Raw genomic sequence first — 24,125 nt, forward strand, 5'->3', positions numbered from 1 at the left:
TCACAGGAGACATTGGGCTGGAGCATATATCAAGGGAGACATTGGGCTGGTGCATACATCACAGGAGACATCGGGCTGGTGCATACATCACAGGAGACATCGGGCTGGTGCATATATCACAGGAGACATTGGGCTGGAGCATACATCACAGGAGACATTGGGCTGGAGCATATATCACAGGAGACATTGGGCTGGAGCATACATCACAGGAGACATTGGGCTGGAGCATATATCACAGGGGACATTGAGCTGGAGCATATATCACAGGAGACATTGGGCTGGAGCATACATCACAGGAGACATTGGGCTGGTGCATACATCACAGGAGACATTAGGCTGGAGCATACATCACAGGAGACATTGGGCTGGAGCATACATCACAGGAGACATTGGGCTGGAGCATATGTCACAGGAGACATTGTGCTGGAGCATACATCACAGGAGACATTGGGCTGGAGCATATACATCACAGGAGACATTGGGCTGGAGCATATACATCACAGGAGACATTGGGCTGGAGCATACATCACAGGAGACATTGGGCTGGAGCATATACATCACAGGAGACATTGGGCTGGAGCATATACATCACAGGAGACATTGGGCTGGAGCATACATCACAGGAGACATTGGGCTGGTGCATACATCACAGGAGACATTAGGCTGGAGCATACATCACAGGAGACATTGGGCTGGAGCATACATCACAGGAGACATTGGGCTGGAGCATATATCACAGGAGACATTGGGCTGGAGCATATATCACAGGAGACATTGGGCTGGAGCATATATCACAGGAGACATTGGGCTGGAGCATATATCACAGGAGACATTGGGCTGGAGCATACATCACAGGAGACATTGGGCTGGAGCATATACATCACAGGAGACATTGGGCTGGAGCATATACATCACAGGAGACATTGGGCTGGAGCATATACATCACAGGAGACATTGGGCTGGAGCATACATCACAGGAGACATTGGGCTGGTGCATACATCACAGGAGACATTGGGCTGGAGCATACATCACAGGAGACATTGGGCTGGAGCATACATCACAGGAGACATTGGGCTGGAGCATATATCACAGGAGACATTGGGCTGGAGCATATATCACAGGAGACATTGGGCTGGAGCATATATCACAGGAGACATTGGGCTGGAGCATATATCACAGGAGACATTGGGCTGGAGCATATATCACAGGAGACATTGGGCTGGAGCATACATCACAGGAGACATTGGGCTGGAGCATACATCACAGGAGACATTGGGTTGGAGCATATAGATCACAGGAGACATTGGGCTGGAGCATATACATCACAGGAGACATTGGGCTGGAGCATATATCACAGGAGACATTGGGCTGGAGCATATATCACAGGAGACATTGGGCTGGAGCATATATCACAGGAGACATTGGGCTGGAGCATATATCACAGGAGACATTGGGCTGGAGCATACATCACAGGAGACATTGGGCTGGAGCATATACATCACAGGAGACATTGGGCTGGAGCATATACATCACAGGAGACATTGGGCTGGAGCATACATCACAGGAGACATTGGGCTGGAGCATACATCACAGGAGACATTGGGCTGGTGCATATATCACAGGAGACATTGGGCTGGAGCATACATCACAGGAGACATTGGGCTGGAGCATACATCACAGGAGACATTGGGCTGGAGCATATATCACAGGAGACATTGGGCTGGAGCATATATCACAGGAGACATTGGGTTGGAGCATATAGATCACAGGAGATATTGGGCTGGAGCATATACATCACAGGAGACATTGGGCTGGAGCATATATCACAGGAGACATTGGGCTGGAGCATATATCACAGGAGACATTGGGCTGGAGCATATATCACAGGAGACATTGGGCTGGAGCATATATCACAGGAGACATTGGGCTGGAGCATATATCACAGGAGACATTGGGCTGGAGCATATATCACAGGAGACATTGGGCTGGAGCATATATCACAGGAGACATTGGGCTGGAGCATACATCACAGGAGACATTGGGCTGGAGCATACATCACAGGAGACATTGGGCTGGGGCATATATCACAGGAGACATTGGGCTGGAGCATATGTCACAGAATACATTGGGCTGGTGCATATATCACAGGAGACATTGGGCTAGGGCATATATCACAGGAGACATTGGGCTGGAGCATATACATCACAGGAGACATTGGGCTGGAGCATACATCACAGGAGACAGTGGGCTGAGCATACATCACAGGAGACATTGGGCTGGAGCATACATCACAGGAGACATTGGGCTAGAGCATATACATCACAGGAGACATTAGGCTGGAGCATACATCACAGGAGACATTGGGCTCGAGCATACATCACAGGAGACATTGGTCTGAAGCATATATCACAGGAGACATTGGTCTAAAGCATATATCACAGGAGACATTGGGCTGGAGCAAACATCACAGGAGAAATTGGGCTGGAGCATATATCACAGGAGACATTGGGCTAGAGCATATACATCACAGGAGACATTAGGCTGGAGCATACATCACAGGAGACATTGGGCTGAGCATACATCACAGGAGACATTGGGCTGGAGCATACATCACAGGAGACATTGGGCTGGAGCATATATGACAGGAGACATTGGGCTGGAGCATACATCACAGGAGACATTGGGCTGGAGCATATACATCACAGGAGACATTGGGCTGGAGCATACATCACAGGAGACATTGGGCTGGAGCATATATGACAGGAGACATTGGGCTGGAGCATACATCACAGGAGACATTGGGCTGGAGCAGGGCCGGCGTCAGCACCCGGCGCATCTGGGCAAGTGACGAGGCCCTAGTGAGACGGAGGGGCCCATTTGGACAAGTGTGACCAACTTTTTACTATTGATGCTGCCTATGAAACATCAATCATAAAAAGATATAATGTTAAAAAATAATTAAAAAAAATAAAAAATCGTGCTATTCTCACCTTCCGGCGGCCCCCGCAGCCTTCCCCATCCTCGCGATGCTCTCGGCAGCTCCGTTCACAGTAATGCCTTGCAAAATGACCCCAGATGACATAGCATCACGTGAGACCGCTACGTCATCACGGGTTATTGCTGCAAAGCATCACTGGAAAATGGACCTGGCGGGAGTATCGCTAAGGCCTGGGCTGGATTCGGGGGCCGCCGAAAGGTAAGCATATAACAATTTTTTATTTCAATTCTTTTTTTTGACAGGGATATGGTGTCCACACTGCTATATACTACGTGGCTGTGCTATATACTACGTGGGCTGTGCTATATACTACGTGGGCGGTGTTATATACTATGTGGCTGTGCTATATACTACGTGGCCGTGCTATGTACTATGTGGACTGTGCTATATACTACGTGGGCTGTGCTATATACTTCCTAGTTGTGCTATATACTATGTGAGGTGTGCTATATACTATGCAGGCTGTGCTATATACTACATAACTGTGCTATATACTACGTGGCTGTGTTATATACTATGTGGCTGCGCTATATGCTACATGGCTGTGTTATATACTACGTGGCTGTGTTATATACTACATGATTCTGCTATATACTATGTGGCTGTGTTATATACTACGTGGCTGTGCTATATGCTACATGGCTGTGTTATATACTACATGGCTGTGCTATTTACTAAGTGGCTGTGCTATATACTTCGTGGACTGTGCTATATACTACGTGGGCTGTGTTATATACTACATGGGCTGTGTTATATACTACGTGGCTTTGCTATATGCTACGTGGCTGTGCTATGTGCTACGTGGGCTGTTATATGCTACGTGGCTGTCCTATGTATTATGTGGGCTGTGTTATATGCTACGTGGGCTGTGCTCTATACTACGTGGGCTGTGGGATATGCTACATGGCTGTGCTATATACTACCTGGGCTGTGTTATATACTACATGCCTGTGTTATATGCTACGTGGCTATGCTATATGCTACGTGGGTTGTGTTATATACTACGTAAGCTGTGTTATATGCTACGTGGCTGTGCTATATTTCTCTGCTGTATCTCTGCATCTTGAATCGTGGTATGTATTAAAGGATAAAGCATATATTACAGGAGACATTGGGCTGTAGCATATATCACAGAAGACTTTGGAGCTGGAGCATATATCACAGGAGACATTGGGCTGGAGCATATATCACAGGAGACATTGGGCTGGAGCATATATCACAGGAGACATTGGGCTGGAGCATATACATCACAGGAGACATTAGGCTGGAGCATATACATCACAGGAGACATTGGGCTGGAGCATACATCACAGGAGACATTGGGCTGAGCATACATCACAGGAGACATTGGGCTGGAGCATACATCACAGGAGACATTGGGCTGGAGCATATATGACAGGAGACATTGGGCTGGAGCATACATCACATGAGACATTGGGCTGGAGCATATACATCACAGGAGACATTGGGCTGGAGCATACATCACAGGAGACATTGGGCTGGAGCATATACATCACAGGAGACATTGGGCTGGAGCATACATCACAGGAGACATTGGGCTGGAGCATATATGACAGGAGACATTGGGCTGGAGCATACATCACAGGAGACATTGGGCTGGAGCAGGGCCGGCGTCAGCACCCGGCGCATCTGGGCAAGTGACGAGGCCCTAGCGAGACGGAAGGGCCCATTTGGACAAGTGTGACCAACTTTTTTCTATTGATGCTGCCTATGAAACATCAATCATAAAAAGATATAATGTTAAAAAATAATTAAAAAAAATAAAAAATCGTGCTATTTTCACCTCCCAGCGGCCCCCGCAGCCTTCCCCATCCTCGCGATGCTCTCGGCAGCTCCGTTCACAGTAATGCCTTGCAAAATGACCCCAGATGACATAGCATCACGTGAGACCGCTACGTCATCTTGGGTTATTGCTGCAAAGCATCACTGGAAAATGGACCTGGCGTGAGTATCGCTAAGGCCTGGGCTGGATTCGGGGGCCGCCGGAAGGTGAGTATATAACTATTTTTTATTTCAATTCTTTTTTTTAACAGGGATATGGTGTCCACACTGCTATATACTACGTGGCTGTGCTATATACTACGTGGGCTGTGCTATATACTACGTGGGCGGTGTTATATACTATGTGGCTGTGCTATATACTACGTGGCCGTGCTATATACTATGTGGACTGTGCTATATACTACGTGGGCTGTGCTATACACTATGTGGCTGTGCTATATACTACATGGACTGCTATATACTACGTGGGCTGTGCTATATACTACGTGGCTGTGCTATATACTATGTGAGGTGTGCTATATACTATGCAGGCTGTGCTATATACTACATAACTGTGCTATATACTACGTGGCTGTGTTATATACTATGTGGCTGCGCTATATGCTACGTGGCTGTGTTATATACTACGTGGCTGTGTTATTGTCACGATTCCCCTGACCGCTGTCACCAATGGGTCAGGATTCACACCGTGACCGTCACCCCTACGTCACGGATTGAGGTGACTTTAGGCCAACAGTCGGCTATCACATGTGCAGGGGGGCTTATCTTAGTTATCCCTCCACTCCACGATGTGATGAGAAAACACACACAAGGCTATTGACCTCTTAGTTTACAGCAGGGGCTTATTCTAGGTATCCCACTGCTTTCAATATACCACAAACTGCAGGGATTTATGTATATCCCGCTTACAGTTCCACTTAACACTTGCAGCTCTCTGGCGCCCCCTTACTCTCAGGTCAGATTAGGTACTTCACCTAGGGTAATTAGTTGCCAGAAAGGCTGCCTGCTATGTACTGGCTATTGGGCACGCTGCAGCGACGCGATAAACTACTCCCACTCAGGCAGGAACGATAATTATCAACGCCGCAGTCACTACAGCATCACTCAACAGTCTGCACACTATCGGTATCCCTGCCACCAGCTTCGATTAAACGGGTCCGAAGCTAACCCAACACAACAGTAGCGTATTTCCCTTCAAGAGACTTAGGATACGGTTTAGAACAGGAGAACGAACTAATATTAAATATTATATTCCATAAAAATTAGGCAGTGCTTTATCAAAAATATTTTATAAAGATGTTACAAATGAGACAATTGCAAATATGTACAAGGGTAATTATAACATAAAGGGAATAAATGAGAAAAAAGCAACACTCACATGTTCAAAGCATGACAGGCAACCAGGCTAGGGCAGTTTTCCATACGTCCCAACTCATGGGATGTACTCAGCTCTTCCAGGAAAATAGGACAAGAAAACGCTGGGGATGTGTGCAGACAGTTATAGCTTAAGCCTGTAACATCCCAGAAAGGGGTTGGATCACCTCGTCCCTCCTACCTCTTAAGTTTACTGATTTTACCCTAACCTATATTTTTATTTTCTATAATTCTGCTACAAAACGTCTCATAGTCCTAACCAACCCATCATTCATCTCGGATTAACGTGAGCATTCTAATGAGATCAAATATGTTCTATCTGGGATACATATTTACAGAGAAAACCCTACTTCTTTACCAGACGGAGTTAGAAGCCCGAGTTTCAAGGGGTGGGTAGATACACCGAGTGGGAATACGAATATATATTTTCATGTTCCTAACGTAAACATGGTGCATAATATCGTCCAAAAACCAAACAAAGAATATTTCATGAATTTTGGAGCCACTTTTCCAGTTTCTGCTAGTGCAGGTGGGAGGGGTGAGGGACTTTCCTCGAGCCTGGAATTTATGACCCCAGGGCAATAAAACCCCGTTCTAGCATACAGTCCGTAGCCCAGAGAGAAACAAGGAGAGTCAGCTAGTGAAGGGGTGGGGGTTTAGCCCACCTCATGAGCTGAAGAGCAACTAAACTTATGATATTTCATACCATATCATGACAGTTATATACTACATGGTTCTGCTATATACTATGTGGCTGTGTTATATACTACGTGGCTGTGCTATATGCTACATGGCTGTGTTATATACTACATGGCTGTGCTATATATTAAGTGGCTGTGCTATATACTTCGTGGACTGTGCTATATACTACGTGGGCTGTGTTATATACTACATGGGCTGTGTTATATACTACGTGGCTTTGCTATATGCTACGTGGCTGTGCTATGTGCTACGAGGGCTGTTATATGCTACATGGCTGTCCTATGTATTATGTGGGCTGTGTTATATGCTACGTGGGCTGTGCTCTATACTACGTGGGCTGTGGAATATGCTACATGGCTGTGCTATATACTACCTGGGCTGTGTTATATACTACATGACTGTGTTATATGCTACGTGGCTATGCTATACGCTACGTGGGTTGTGTTATATACTACGTAAGCTGTGTTATATGCTACGTGGCTGTGCTATATTTCTCTGCTGTATCTCTGCATCTTGAATCGTGGTATGTATTAAAGGATAAAGCATATATCACAGGAGACATTGGGATAATGCATACATCACAGGCGACATTGGGCTGTAGCATATATCACAGAAGACATTGGAGCTGGAGCATATATCACAGGAGACATTGGGCTGGAGCATATATCACAGGAGACATTGGGCTGGGGCATATATCACAGGAGACATTGGGCTGGAGCATATACATCACAGGAGACATTGGGCTGGAGCATATATCACAGAAGACATTGGGTTGAAGCATATATCACTGGAGACATTGAGCTGGTGCATACATCACAGGAGACATTGGGCTGGAGCATACACATCACAGGAGACATTGGGCTAAAGCATATACATCACAGGCGACATTGGGCTGGAGCAAACAGTCACTCTCCATAAGGAGAAACAATACCCCTTAGACACCAGTCCAGAGCCTCTCACCTAGCCAAATTAGTTCTCATGCTTCGCACTGACGAGGGCCAACAGCCCGAAACACCGTGTCTGCGAATTGAGATACTAATTTGGCTTTTATCCTAAGTCATATTGCACGACTCGTTAAAGAGTTGATTGTGACTTGTAGGATCGCTACTTCCAACAGGTGGCGCTATAGATTTTAAGTCCTCTTTTTCTCAGAAGTGGCAATTTGCATATTACATCACAGGAGACATTGGGCTGGAGCATACATCACAGGAGACATTGGGCTGGTGCATACATCACCGGAGACATTGGGCTGGAGCATATACATCACAGGAGACATTGGGCTGGAGCATATACATCACAGGAGACATTGGGCTGGAGCATATATCACCGGAGACATTGGGCTGGTGCATACATCACCGGAGACATTGGGCTGGAGCATATACATCACAGGAGACATTGGGCTGGAGCATATACATCACAGGAGACATTGGGCTGGAGCATATATCACCGGAGACATTGGGCTGGAGCATATATCACAGGAGACATTGGGCTGGAGCATATACATCACAGGAGACATTTAGCTGGAGCATATAACACAGGAGACATTGGGCTGGAGCATATATCACAGGAGACATTGGGCTGGAGCATATACATCACAGGAGACATTGGGCTGGAGCATATACATCACAGGAGACATTGGGCTGGAGCATACATCACAGGAGACATTGGGCTGGAGCATATACATCACAGGAGACATTGGGCTGGAGCATACATCACAGGAGACATTGGGCTGGAGCATACATCACAGGAGACATTGGGCTGGAGCATATACATCACAGGAGACATTGGGCTGGAGCATATACATCACAGGAGACATTGGGCTGGAGCATATATCACAGGAGATATTGGGCTGGAGCATATACATCACAGGAGACATTGGGCTGGAGCATATAACACAGGAGACATTGGGCTGGAGCATATATCACAGGAGACATTGGGCTGGAACATATACATCACAGGAGACATTGGGCTGGAGCATATATCACAGGAGACATTGGGCTGGAGCATATACATCACAGGAGACATTGGGCTGGAGCATATAACACAGGAGACATTGGGCTGGAGCATATATCACAGGAGACATTGGGCTGGAGCATACATCACAGGAGACATTGGGCTGGAGCATACATCACAGGAGACATTGGGCTGGAGCATATAACACAGGAGACATTGGGCTGGAGCATATACATCACAGGAGACATTGGGCTGGAGCATATACATCACAGGAGACATTGGGCTGGAGCATATACATCACAGGAGACATTGGGCTGGAGCATATATCACAGGAGACATTGGGCTGGAGCATATACATCACAGGAGACATTGGGCTGGAGCATACATCACAGGAGACATTGGGCTGGAACATATACATCACAGGAGACATTGGGCTGGAACATATACATCACAGGAGACATTGGGCTGGAGCATATACATCACAGGAGACATTGGGCTGGAGAATACATCACAGCAGACATTGGGCTGAAGCATACATCACAGAAGACATCGGGCTGGAGCATATACATCACAGGAGACATTGGGCTGGAGCATACATCACAGGAGACATTGGGCTGGAGCATACATCACAGGAGACATTGGGCTGGAACATACATCACAGTAGACATTGGGCTGGAGCATACATCACAGGAGACATTGGGCTGAGCATATATCACAGGAGACATTGGGCTGGAGCATACATCACAGGAGACATTGGGCTGAGCATATATCACAGGAGACATTGGGCTGAGCATATATCACAGGAGACATTGGGCTGGAGCATACATCACAGGAGACATTGGGCTGGAGCATACATCACAGGAGACATTGGGCTGAGCATATATCACAGGAGACATTGGGCTGGAGCATATACAGTATCACAGGAGACATTGGGTTGGAGCATATATCACAGGAGACATTGGGCTGGAGCATATATCACAGGAGACATTGGGCTGGAGCATATACATCACAGGAGACATTAGGCTGGAGCATATATCACAGGAGACATTGGGCTGGAGCATATATCACAGGAGACATTGGGCTGACCATATATCACAGGAGACATTGGGCTGGAGCATATATCACAGGAGACATTGGGTTGGAGCATATATCACAGGAGACATTGGGCTGAGCATATATCACAGGAGACATTGGGCTGGAGCATATATCACAGGAGACATTGGGCTGGAGCATATACATCACAGGAGACATTGGGCTGGAGCATACATCACAGGAGACATTGAGCTGTAACATATATCACAGGAGACATTGGGCTGGAGCATATACATCACAGGAGACATTGGGCTGTAACATATATCACAGGAGACATTGGGTTGGAGCATATATCACAGGAGACATTGGGCTGGAGCATTGTGAGGAAAATGTATATCATAAGTTAGTTTTCTTGCTAGCCTGCGTGGGCTAAGCCCCCCTTCTTGGAGTGATACTGCAACAGTTGTAGCTTCTCTTGCTCAAGGCTGTGGGCTAACAAACCCCTCTTCCCTTTCACCCAGCCAAGAGCTGATCTGCCAATGTATGGGGGAAGAGAGGTTTTATTGCCGAAAGGAATTTACGACCGACATTTCCTGTGTAAGCTCTTGTTCAGCTATAAGTGAAGTAGAAACTGCGAGGATCCATGAAAGATTCTTTGTTTAGTTTTTGTTAGATATTAGGCAAACGATTTAAGCTAGACATACGAAAATATATATTCTTATTCTCACTCGGTGTACCTACCCATCCCTTGAAACTCGGGCTTCTAACTCCATCTGGTAAAGAAGTAGGGATTTCTCTGTAAATATGTATCCCAGATAGGACATATTTGATCTCCTTAGAATGCTCACGTTAATCCAAGATGAATGAGGAATATGTTAGGACTCTGACATGTTTTGTAGTGAAGTTATAGAAATTAGAGAAAATAGTTTAAAGTTTAAGCAGAATGTAGAGAGAGGAGGGTCTGGATAAGCCAGCCTTTCTGTGATGTCACAGCCTTAATGTTTTAAGTGTCGGGCAGGCTCTGAGGAGGTCTTTTTCTGCTTGATTTCTTGTCTTCTCCTGGAAGAGCCCTGCACACGTCCAAATGAGCTGGGACGTATGGGAAAAACTCCAATAGCCTGGTTGCCTGCAATGCTTTGAACATGTGAGTGATACTTTTCTCATTTAATCCCTGTTTATTTCATGATTACCCTTGTACATATTTGCAATTGCCTCATTTGTAACATCTTTATAAAATATTTTTGATAAAGCACTGCCTAATTATTTTTATGGGATATAATATTTAATATTAGTTCGTTCATCCTGCTCTAAACTTACCCTGTCTTCTGAAGGGAAATACGCTACTGTGTTGGGTTAGCTTCGGACCCGTTTAATCGAAGCTGGTGGCAGCGAGAAGTGTGCAGACTTTTGGGTTATGTTGTAGCGGCTGCGTCGTTAATAATTATTGTTCCTGCCTGAGTGGGAGTAGTTATCGCGTCGCTGCAGCGTGCCCAATAGCCAGTACATAGCAGGCAGCCTTTCTGGCGACTAATTACCCTAGGTGCAGTACCTAATCTGACCTGAGAGTAAGGGGGGTGCCAGAGAGCTGCAAGTGTTAAGTGGAACTGTAAGCGGGATATACATAAATCCCTGCAGTTTGTGGTATATTGAAAGCAGTGGGATACCTAGAATAAGCCCCTGCTGTAAGCTAAGAGGTCAATAGCCTTGTGTGTGGTTTTTCATCACATCGTGGAGTGGAGGGATAGCTAAGATAAGCCCCCCTGCACATGTGATAGCCGTCTGTTGGCGTAAAGTCACCTCAATCCGTGACGTAGGGGTGACGGTCACGGTATGAATCCTGACCAATTGGTGGCAGCGGTCACGGGGAATCGTGACAATTGGTGGCAAAGCGGTGGGATATCTTAGAGCATTAGTGATTTGGTTTGAGTAATCATTCCTCTCACTAAAAACTTGCAGAAAGTTCTTGCGAGGACTCTGCGCAAATAAGTTTGGAGAACGAACTCAGTGTTTTATTAGTCTTGAGACAATTTTGTACGGGTAATTATCCCCTCCCTTTCTCTTCGTTTTTCTATCCTATCTTTTATTTGGCAACCATGGTTGTGCGGAGAGAAACCTTCTATGAGCAGCAGACGAGAGACACCCTTGTTGCCTTATGCAAGTCACAGCACATTGACTTTGCAAGCAAAAACAAAGCCCAACTGGTCGCAGTTCTGGTGCAATGGGATGCCGACCAAGCCAGGTCACAGAGCCCAGAGGCCGGAGAAGCCAGCACCAGCGAACATGGTGCTGCAGCAGAGGTCCAACCACTGAATGCTGGCCCTGTTAGCAATCCGGGCGAATTGGACCCCCACCTGCAGGCGGCCTTGAAAGAATTCCCCACTGACGACCATGAGGGACGTCGGCAGCTGATTCAGCAATACCGGCAGGAGACCCAGGCCTAGCAAGCCGAGAGAGAGGCCCGAGCCGAGCGGCAAGCGGAGCGGGAGTACCAGCTGCAGATGGCCCGGCTGCAAATGCAGGGGTCGTCCCAGTCCAGCCGTGAGCCCAGCAGCGCTCAGATACCTAAGCCCCGGCCCGATCACTTCCCTGTTATGGAGAGGGACGGGGACTTGGACACTTTTCTGCGGGCCTTTGAGAAAGCCTGCAGACAGTACCGGCTGCCTACAGATGAATGGGCCCGATACCTGACACCAGGGCTGAGAGGTAAAGCTCTGGAGGCGTTTGCTGCCCTCCCTCAAGAACAAGATGGTGACTATGAGGCCATCAAGCAGGCTCTGATAGCCAAGTACCAGCTTACACCCGAGGTGTACCGTAGAAAGTTCCGGACCCTCCAACGTGGCCCACACGACAGTTACAGTGATGTGGTGCATGGACTGGGGACCCACTTTGACCAGTGGACCCAAGGACTGTCAGTGACCACCTTTGCACAGCTGCGAGACCTGATGATCAAAGACCAGTTCTTTCATCTTTGCCCAGCTGAGGTGCGACAGTTCGTGATGGACAGAGAACCCAAAGACGTGACGAAAGCAGCACAGATTGCCGATGCCTATGAGGCCAACCGTAGATCGGAAGTGCGGAAGCCAGTCACCACCAGCTGGAGAGGGGGTAAGCCTGCATCCAACGCCAGTACCCCTGCCAGCCAACACACCAGAGGTCCTGTCCCCGTGGCCAACAGCACCAGACCTACCACCGAACCTCGCAAGTGTTACACCTGCAATCAGACTGGTCATCTCAGTCCCTCCTGCCCAACCAAGCAGAAGAACACCCAAGCCAAGGCCCCAGGGCCTAATGCAGCAGTTCTTTTGGTGGGTGGTGTGGTTGGGAGGGTGTGTGACAACGTACAGCCAGTCACTGTGGGGGGCCATGTTGCAACAGGCCTCAAGGACACCGGGGCTGAACGAACCCTCATCCGACCCGAACTGGCGGCCCCTGAAGAAATCATTCCGGGGAAAACCCTAACTGTCACTGGGATTGGGGGCATCAGCTGTCCCTTACCAATGGCCCGGGTTTTTATTGATTGGGGTGCCGGGAGCGGGGTGAAGGAAGTGGGGCTGTCTGATAATTTGCCCACTGATGTTTTGTTGGGGACTGATTTGGGGAGGTTGGTTGCCCACTACGTCACTGATACCCCTCCCCAATATACTAATAAGGGTAACGTTAACCCTGATGATGATGATGATGATGATGGGAGATCGCATGTGTTACCTGGCCATGCTTTATCTTGTAATGATGCATCTATTAACCATTTTTTTCCTAGGATTGATGGTGAAAATGTTGTACCTATGCCAGCTGAACCTGATAATGATTTTTCTGTGAAGGTTAATGTGTCCATAGGTACAGGCGTGCCCAGCCACGTCGCTCTGCGGAGTGAGACGGCTGAGGAACCCCTAACAGGGGCAAGTGTCGGTGCTACAGGAAATGGGGAGATGCATGGGAACCGTGAGGAAGGTGATGCCATGAAAGTGACCAGTGCCACCGGGGAAGGTAACTGGCCCATAAGTAGCCCTGCCCCTGGAGTGTTGGGGGTGGATGGGGAGGTAGAGCCCATAGCAGCGCCGGCTGATGGGACTGTAGAAACCCCCGGGGAGACAGCCTACGGAGCTGCTGTCACCCGCAGTCAGAGTGCCCGGAACGCAGATAACTGTCAGCCTTCCGGACCCTCTTCAGTCATTACTATGACTGAACCAGAGGTGGACCCCGAGCAGGTCCAAGAGGGTTCCCGTGGGGAAGGGACCCTGACATCGCTTTTGGCTTCCCCTAGCCAGGAATTTCAGGCCGCTCTGCACACAGACGCGAGCCTAGAGAGTTTGAGACAACTTGCCGGGACGCTCTTCTCCGAGACTGATAAGGAGAGGGTGTTCTGGGAACGAGGAAGGTTGTACCGGGAGACAGTACCCGGAGAATCACAAAAGGAGTGGTTGAGGGAAAGACAGCTGGTCGTCCCACAGCAATTCCGGGGTGAGTTGTTGCGGATTGCCCATGAGATCCCGCTAGCTGGACACTTGGGGATCAGCAAAACTAAGGCCCGGCTGTCTCAACACTTCTATTGGCCTAAGATGGGGACAGATGTGTCAAACTACTGCCGCTCCTGTATCACTTGTCAAAGAGTGGGGAAGGCGGGGCCTGCTCTTAAGGCTCCCCTGATCCCTTTGCCAGTGATAGAAGAGCCTTTCCAGAGGATCGCGGTGGACATTGTGGGCCCGCTGGCCGTCCCCAGCAGCTCTGGAAAGCAATACATCCTTACTGTGGTAGACTATGCTACCCGGTACCCAGAGGCAGTAGCTCTGTCGTCAACTAGGGCAGATAAGGTGGCGGATGCCCTGTTGGCCATCTTTTCACGTGTAGGGTTTCCCAGGGAAATGCTTACTGATCAAGGGACCCAATTTATGTCTCGCCTAATGGAGGCTCTCTGTAAGAGAATGCAGGTGAAGCACCTGGTATCGAGTGCGTATCACCCACAGACCAATGGCCTGTGTGAACGCTTCAATGGTACCCTCAAACAGATGCTACGCATGCTGGTTGAGACTCAAGGGCGCGACTGGGAGCGGTACCTCCCACACCTGCTGTTCGCTTACCGAGAGGTTCCTTAGGCCTCGACGGGGTTCTCCCCCTTCGAGCTCCTGTACGGCAGGCGAGTTCGGGGACCCCTTGGGTTGGTAAGAGAATCCTGGGAAGAGGAGCCGAACCCTTCTGAAGTGTCCCTAGTGGAGTATGTCATGCGCTTCCGTGACAAGATGCAGACCTTGACGCAGTTGGTGCATGACAACATGACGCAGGCTCAGGCTGATCAGAAGCACTGGTACGACCAGAACGCCCGGGAGCGGACCTACCATGTGGGTCAAAAGGTGTGGGTGCTGGTCCCCGTACCAACGGATAAGCTTCAGGCAGCCTGGGAGGGCCTGTACGTCGTCCACCAACAGCTCAACCCGGTCACGTACGTGGTCACGCTTGACCACGCTCGGGGTAGGCGAAAGGCCTTTCACGTCAACATGATGAAGGCTCATCACGAACGTGAACCTTTCATCCTACCAGTCTGCAGCTTGCCCGAAGACCGTGAGGAAGACACCCTCCTGGACATGCTGGCCCAAGCCAAGGCCAATGGGTCCATCGAGGACGTGGAGGTAAGCACCTCGTTAACTGAATCCCAGCGGTTGCAGTTGCAAACCACACTGGAACCCTTCCGGGTCGTGTTCTCCAACCGACCTGGGAGGACTCGGTTAGCAGTCCACGAGGTGGACACCGGGAATCAAGCCCCACTACGGCGAACACCCTATCGAATCTCTGACCAGGTGCAGCAGACTATGCGCCAAGAGATCGATGAGATGTTACAGCTGGGGGTGATTCGACGGTCAAAGAGCGCGTGGGCATCACCTGTAGTTCTCGTGCCAAACAAGGACCGGACCACCCGGTTCTGCGTGGACTACAGGGGGCTCAACGCCATCACAGCCTCGGATGCGCACCCAATGCCGCGCATCGAGGAGCTGCTTGAGAAGTTAGCTGGCGCAGATTACCTAACAATAATGGATCTGAGTTGAGGATACTGGCAGATTCCCCTGAGCCCCGAGGCGCAGGAGAAGTCTGCCTTTATCACACCCTTTGGACTGTACGAGTCCACGGTCATGCCCTTCGGCATGAAGAATGCCCCTGCCACTTTCCAGCGGATGGTCAACCTCCTGCTTCAGGGACTGGAGAAGTACACCGTGGCGTACTTGGATGACATTGCCATCTTCAGTTCCTCCTGGGAGGAACACCTGCAGCATCTCGAGGAGGTGCTCAGGCGAATTCACCAAGCAGGACTGACTATCAAGCCGGGAAAGTGTCAGATGGGCATGAGGGAGGTTCACTACCTGGGGCACCGGGTAGGCGGAGGCACCATGGAGCCAGAGCATGGCAATGGTGATGGGTTGGCCCACCAGGGTGAACCTGCTGAGGTGCGCATGGAGGAGAACCATCAGGTCCTGCCTCCCTAGCGCACACCTGAAGGGGGAGGTGTGAGGAAAATGTATATCATAAGTTAGTTTTCTTGCTAGCCTGCGTGGGCTAAGCCCCCCTTCTTGGAGTGATACTGCAACAGTTGTAGCTTCTCTTGCTCAAGGCCGTCGGCTAACAAGCCCCCCTTCCCTTTCACCCAGCCAAGAGCTGATCTGCCAATGTATGGGGGAAGAGAGGTTTTATTGCCGAAAGGAATTTACGACCGGCATTTCCTGTGTAAGCTCTTGTTCAGCTATAAGTGAAGTAGAAACTGCGAGGATCCATGAAAGATTCTTTGTTTAGTTTTTGTTAGATATTAGGCAAACGATTTAAGCTAGACATACGAAAATATATATTCTTATTCTCACTCGGTGTACCTACCCATCCCTTGAAACTCGGGCTTCTAACTCCATCTGGTAAAGAAGTAGGGATTTCTCTGTAAATATGTATCCCAGATAGGACATATTTGATCTCCTTAGAATGCTCACGTTAATCCAAGATGAATGAGGAATATGTTAGGACTCTGACATGTTTTGTAGTGAAGTTATAGAAATTAGAGAAAATAGTTTAAAGTTTAAGCAGAATGTAGAGAGAGGAGGGTCTGGATAAGCCAGCCTTTCTGTGATGTCACAGCCTTAATGTTTTAAGTGTCGGGCAGGCTCTGAGGAGGTCTTTTTCTGCTTGATTTCTTGTCTTCTCCTGGAAGAGCCCTGCACACGTCCAAATGAGCTGGGACGTATGGGAAAAACTCCAATAGCCTGGTTGCCTGCAATGCTTTGAACATGTGAGTGATACTTTTCTCATTTAATCCCTGTTTATTTCATAATTACCCTTGTACATATTTGCAATTGCCTCATTTGTAACATCTTTATAAAATATTTTTGATAAAGCACTGCCTAATTATTTTTATGGGATATAATATTTAATATTAGTTCGTTCATCCTGCTCTAAACTTACCCTGTCTTCTGAAGGGAAATACGCTACTGTGTTGGGTTAGCTTCGGACCCGTTTAATCGAAGCTGGTGGCAGCGAGAAGTGTGCAGACTTTTGGGTTATGTTGTAGCGGCTGCGGCGTTAATAATTATTGTTCCTGCCTGAGTGGGAGTAGTTATCGCGTCGCTGCAGCGTGCCCAATAGCCAGTACATAGCAGGCAGCCTTTCTGGCGACTAATTACCCTAGGTGCAGTACCTAATCTGACCTGAGAGTAAGGGGGGTGCCAGAGAGCTGCAAGTGTTAAGTGGAACTGTAAGCGGGATATACATAAATCCCTGCAGTTCGTGGTATATAGAAAAGCAGTGGGATACCTAGAATAAGCCCCTGCTGTAAGCTAAGAGGTCAATAGCCTTGTGTGTGGTTTTTCATCACATCGTGGAGTGGAGGGATAGCTAAGATAAGCCCCCCTGCACATGTGATAGCCGTCTGTTGGCCTAAAGTCACCTCAATCCGTGACGTAGGGGTGACGATCACGGTGTGAATCCTGACCAATTGGTGGCAGCGGTCACGGGGAATCGTGACAAGCATACATCACAAAAGACATTGGGCTGGAGCATACATCACAGGAGACATTGGGCTGGAGCATATACATCACAGGAGACATTGGGCTGGAGCATACATCACAGGAGACATTGGGCTGGAGCATATACATCACAGGAGACATTGGGCTGGAGCATACATCACAGGAGACATTGGGCTGGAGCATACATCACAGGAGACATTGGGCTGGAGCATACATCACAGGAGACATTGGGCTGGAGCATATATCACAGGAGACATTGGGCTGGAGCAAACATCACAGGAGACATTGGGCTGGAGCATATATCACAAGAGACATTGGGCTGGAGCATATACATCACAGGAGACATTGGGCTGGAGCATATATCACAGGAGACATTGGGCTGGAGCATACATCACAGGAGACATTGGGCTGGAGCATACATCACAGGAGACATTGGGCTGGTGCATACATCACAGGAGACATTGGGCTGGAGCATACATCACAGGAGACATTGGGCTGGAGCATACATCACAGGAGACAATGGGCTGGAGCAAACATCACAGGAGACATTGGGCTGGAGCATACATCACAGGAGACATTGGGCTGGAGCATACATCACAGGAGACATTGGGCTGGAGCATATATCACAGGAGACATTGGGCTGGAGCATACATCACAGGAGACATTGGGCTGGAGCATACATCACAGGAGACATTGGGCTGGAGCATATATCACAGGAGACATTGGGCTGGAGCATATACATCACAGGAGACATTGGGCTGGTGCATACATCACAGGAGACATTGGGCTGGAGCATACATCACAGGAGACATTGGGCTGGAGCATACATCACAGGAGACAATGGGCTGGAGCAAACATCACAGGAGACATTGGGCTGGAGCATACATCACAGGAGACATTGGGCTGGAGCATACATCACAGGAGACATTGGGCTGGAGCATATACATCACAGGAGACATTGGGCTGGAGCCTATATCACAGGAGACATTGGGCTGGAGCATATACATCACAGGAGACATTGGGCTGGAGCATATACATCACAGGAGACATTGGGCTGGAGCATACATCACAGGAGACATTTGGCTGGAGCATATACCTCACAGGAGACATTGGGCTGGAGCATATATCACAGGAGACATTGGGCTGGTGCATACATCACAGGAGACATTGGGCTGGAGCATATACATCACAGGAGACATTGGGCTGGAGCATATACATCACAGGAGACATTGGGCTGGAGCATATACCTCACAGGAGACATTGGGCTGGAGCATATATCACAGGAGACATTGGGCTGGTGCATACATCACAGGAGACATTGGGCTGGAGCATATACATCACAGGAGACATTGGGCTGGAGCATACATCACAGGAGACATTGGACTGGAGCATATATCACAGGAGACATTGGGCTGGAGCATACATCACAGGAGACATTGGGCTGGAGCATACATCACAGGAGACATTGGGCTGGAGCATACATCACAGGAGACATTGGGCTGGAGCATACATCACAGGAGACATTGGGCTGGAGCATACATCACATGAGACATTGGGCTGGAGCATATACATCACAGGAGACATTGGGCTGGAGCATATATCACAGGAGACATTGGGCTGGAGCATATACATCACAGGAGACATTGGGCTGGAGCATATACATCACAGGAGACATTGGGCTGGAGCATACATCACAGGAGACATTGGGCTGGAGCATATACATCACAGGAGACATTAGGCTGGAGCATACATCACAGGAGACATTGGGCTGGAGCATATATCACAGGAGACATTGGGCTGGAGCATATATCACAGGAGACATTGGGCTGGAGCATACATCACATGAGACATTGGGCTGGAGCATATACATCACAGGATACATTGGGCTGGAGCATATACATCACAGGAGACATTGGGCTGGAGCATATATCACATAAGACATTGGGTTGGAGCATACATCACAGGAGACATTGGGCTGGTGCATATACATCACAGGAGACATTGGGCTGGAGCATACATCACAGGAGACATTGGGCTGGTGCATATACATCACAGGAGACATTGGGCTGGAGCATACATCACAGGAGACATCGGGCTGGTGCATATACATCACAGGAGACATTGGGCTGGAGCATACATCACAGGAGACATTGGGCTGGAGCATATATCACAAGAGACATCGGGCTGGAGCATATACATCACAGGAGACATTGGGCTGGAGCATATACATCACAGGAGACATTGGGCTGGAGCATACATCACAGGAGACATTGGGCTGGAGCATATACATCACAGGAGACATTAGGCTGGAACATACATCACAGGAGACATTGGGCTGGAGCATATATCACAGGAGACATTGGGCTGGAGCATATATCACAGGAGACATTGGGCTGGAGCATACATCACATGAGACATTGGGCTGGAGCATATACATCACAGGATACATTGGGCTGGAGCATATACATCACAGGAGACATTGGGCTGGAGCATACATCACAGGAGACATTGGGCTGGAGCATATATCACAGGAGACATTGGGCTGGAGCATACATCACAGGAGACATCGGGCTGGTGCATATATCACAGGAGACATTGGGCTGGAGCATACATCACAGGAGACATTGGGCTGGAGCATATACATCACAGGAGACATTGGGCTGGAGCATATATCACAGGAGACATCAGGCTGGAGCATACATCACAGGAGACATCGGGCTGGTGCATATACATCACAGGAGACATTGGGCTGGAGCATATACATCACAGGAGACATTGGGCTGGAGCATATACATCACAGGAGACATCGGGCTGGTGCATACATCACAGGAGACATTGGGCTGGAGCATATACATCACAGGAGACATTGGGCTGGAGCATATATCACAGGAGACATCGGGCTGGAGCATACATCACAGGAGACATCGGGCTGGTGCATATACATCACAGGAGACATCGGGCTGGAGCATATATCACAGGACACATTGGGCTGGAGCATATATCACAGGAGGCATTGAAATGTCTCTGAAAATGCTGATGTCAACAGAGCTTAAAGTTGCATTATGCTTGTAAAAACAACAAACTTTGCAACTTTACTCTTATGACAAATCCTCTTTGTTTTCGAGAAAGGAGGTTTTTTTTAAATTTTAGAGTTTACTGTTCATTACCGAGCCTGCAATGGTAGCTATCAGAGAAGGTCAGTTTCTTAGTCTAGGAGTGCAGTGCTTACAAGCTCTTTGCATCTGACGATGGCTGCACATTCTCCAATGCTGCAGAGGCAAAACTACTTCTGCCAGCTACATGGGAGAACAAACAACTCAGATCATCAGTGCGACTGCGCTGTAGACCTGAGCTGTCAATCTTCAGGAGCGCACCAGTCCCCCCAGTTGGCTGTGGAGAGTCAGAGGAGCGATGTGCTCCTGAGAAAGTACATTACATAACTTATTGATCAAAAACTCACTGAACGATGCAGAGCCCCAACATGGCGATTGGTTCCCTCCTCTCTACATGCAATATCCTAAGGTCCACAGGTTTTGAAAAATATCTATCGAAATCCTTGATAATATCAGGTCTTCTTGTAGTGACACAATCCTTGTATCTTCACTGCAGATAAGAAACATTTTGTGATTGAAAATCGAAAGAAGTTAATTAACAACATCACTGACGTGGATTCCGTTCTGGACGATCTTTTGGATGAAGGGTTACTGACAGAGGAACATTACGATATCATCCGAAAAAAAGACACCAGCCAAGAGAAAATGAGAGAACTCTACACTTTTTTGAGATCCTGGGGTCCTGGAGATAACGACGCGTTTCTCTCAATTTTGCAGAAAAATAACCCGGTAGTCATTAAGAATCTGAAAGCAAATATCAAAAGACAGAAGTAGACGGCCCAATGCCGACGCTTTCATGTGCCTGAAGCACCATTACCCCTCATTGTTGTTGCTTACGCGATCCTTTAGTACAAGACCTTCCAGAAATTATGAGGCGGACACCATCCGAGGCACAACAGACTCTGCCCAACCTCAAATCTCTGTAGTCAGGGAAGAACGCAGAGTTTTGGGAATTCAAGTAATCTGAGGGCAACAATTTTACAAAAAATATTGTAATTACTAAGATGTGCAAACCCTTGTAATTCCATTCATTGAAGCTCATGGTTCCGTTTTGTTTTTAACTTATTATCAACAGGCAAAATTCTACAATAAAAATACGAAGGAGAACAGATCGGTTGCCTCTGTGCTGTTATTTACCACCGTCCATGATCGATACTGTCAGCAGCAGTCCCAGAAAGGATCTACACTGAGCTGCCACCCAGATCTTCGGAGAATTGAAATCACATACGCACCTACCAATTCCTTGCCGATCCTCTCATTGTTGGTCCATGAGTTATGCAGCCAATCACTAGCTGCAGCGCTCATGTGTCAACCACACCAGAAAAGAAAAAGAGGAGACCGGTGAGGACCCAGGCAGCAGTTCAGTGTGGATACTTTCTGGGACTGCTGATGACCATGGGTGAAGCTTGATTGCAGCTCAGCGATGGATGAGGACCCAGGCAGCAGTTCAGTGTGGATACTTTCCGGGACTGCTGATGACCATGGGTGAGGACCCAGGCAGCAGCTCAGTGTGGATACTTTCTGGGACTGCTGATGACCATGGCTGAGGACCCAGGCAGCAGCTCAGTGTGGATACTTTCTGGGACTGCTGATGACCATGGGTGAAGCTTGATTGCAGCTCAGCGATGGATGAGGACCCAGGCAGCAGTTCAGTGTGGATACTTTCCGGGACTGCTGATGACCATGGGTGAGGACCCAGGCAGCAGCTCAGTGTGGATACTTTCTGGGACTGCTGATGACCATGGGTGAGGACCCAGGCAGCAGCTCAGTGTGGCTACTTTCTGGGACTGCTGATGACCATGGGTGAAGCTTGATTGCAGCTCAGCGATGGATGAGGACCCAGGCAGCAGTTCAGTGTGGATACTTTCCGGGACTGCTGATGACCATGGGTGAGGACCCAGGCAGCAGCTCAATGTGGATACTTTCCGGGACTGCTGATGACCATGGGTGAGGACCCAGGCAGCAGCTCAGTGTGGATACTTTCTGGGACTGCTGATGACCATGGGTGAAGCTTGATTGCAGCTCAGCGATGGGTGAGGACCCAGGCAGCAGTTCAGTGTGGATACTTTCTGGGACTGCTGATGACCATGGGTGAAGCTTGATTGCAGCTCAGCGATGGATGAGGACCCAGGCAGCAGTTCAGTGTGGATACTTTCTGGGACTGCTGATGACCATGGGTGAAGCTTGATTGCAGCTCAGTGATGGGTGAGGACCCAGACAGCAGCTCAGTGTGGATACTATCTGGCACTGCTGATGACCATGGGTGAAGCGTGATTACAGCTCAGCGATGGATGTGGACCCAGGCAGCAGCTCAGTGTGGATACTTTTTGGGACTGCTGATGACCATGGGTGAAGCTTGATTGCAGCTCAGCGATGGGTGAGGACCCAGGCAGCAGCTCAGTGTGGATACTTTCTGGGACTGCTGATGACCATGGGTGAAGCTTGATTGCAGCTCAGCGATGGATGAGGACCCAGGCAGCAGTTCAGTGTGGATACTTTCTGGGACTGCTGATGACCATGGGTGAAGCTTAATTGCAGCTCAGCGATGGGTGAGGACCCAGACAGCAGCTCAGTGTGGATACTTTCTTGGACTGCTGATGACCATGGGTGAAGCTTGATTGCAGCTCAGCGATGGGTGGGGATCCAGGCAGCAGCTCAGTGTGGATACTTTTTGGGACTGCTGATGACCATGGGTGAAGCGTGATTACAGCTCAGCGATGGGTGAGGACCCAGGCAGCAGCTCAGTGTGGATACTTTTTGGGACTGCTGATGACCATGGATGAAGCTTGATTGCAGCTCAACAATGGGTGAGGACCCAGGCAGCAGCTCAGTGTGGATACTTTCTGGGACTGCTGATGACCATGGGTGAAGCTTGATTGCAGCTCTGCACTACTTAATATTTCCAATTTCTGTTACTTTCATTCTGTACTTTTTTTCTCCTTCATGTATTCATTCATTAACTACAGTATAATTTACAAAAAAAGACGGGTTGCACTCTATCGTGCTAAGGGATGTCAATGTGAAATATATGAAAATATGAATAGCAATACGGCTTTTGAATATTAGGAAAACAATTTTGAGACGCTTAGCATAAAATTTGGCCAAATAACGTCTGCCCATCAACCATCGTCAGTGCCAGTCAGTTTTTTTACATTTCTACA

The 24,125-nt window shown here is 48.5% G+C and overlaps 1 protein-coding gene across 1 annotated transcript in view; it reads left to right on the forward strand.

Moving 5' to 3' along the window:
• The window catches only part of LOC138645608 (uncharacterized), a 133,965-nt gene extending 111,891 nt beyond the window's left edge, over window positions 1-22,074 (forward strand). The window contains exon 6 of the mRNA XM_069735038.1: window positions 21,461-22,074. Coding sequence (XP_069591139.1) covers window positions 21,461-21,738 — 278 coding nt within the window. The 3' untranslated portion in view covers window positions 21,739-22,074. The remainder of the gene's footprint in view (window positions 1-21,460) is intronic.
• Window positions 22,075-24,125: the final 2,051 nt, after the last annotated feature.

Source organism: Ranitomeya imitator, chromosome 7 (genome assembly GCF_032444005.1).
Source record: "Ranitomeya imitator isolate aRanImi1 chromosome 7, aRanImi1.pri, whole genome shotgun sequence".
Taxonomy (NCBI): domain Eukaryota; kingdom Metazoa; phylum Chordata; class Amphibia; order Anura; family Dendrobatidae; genus Ranitomeya; species Ranitomeya imitator.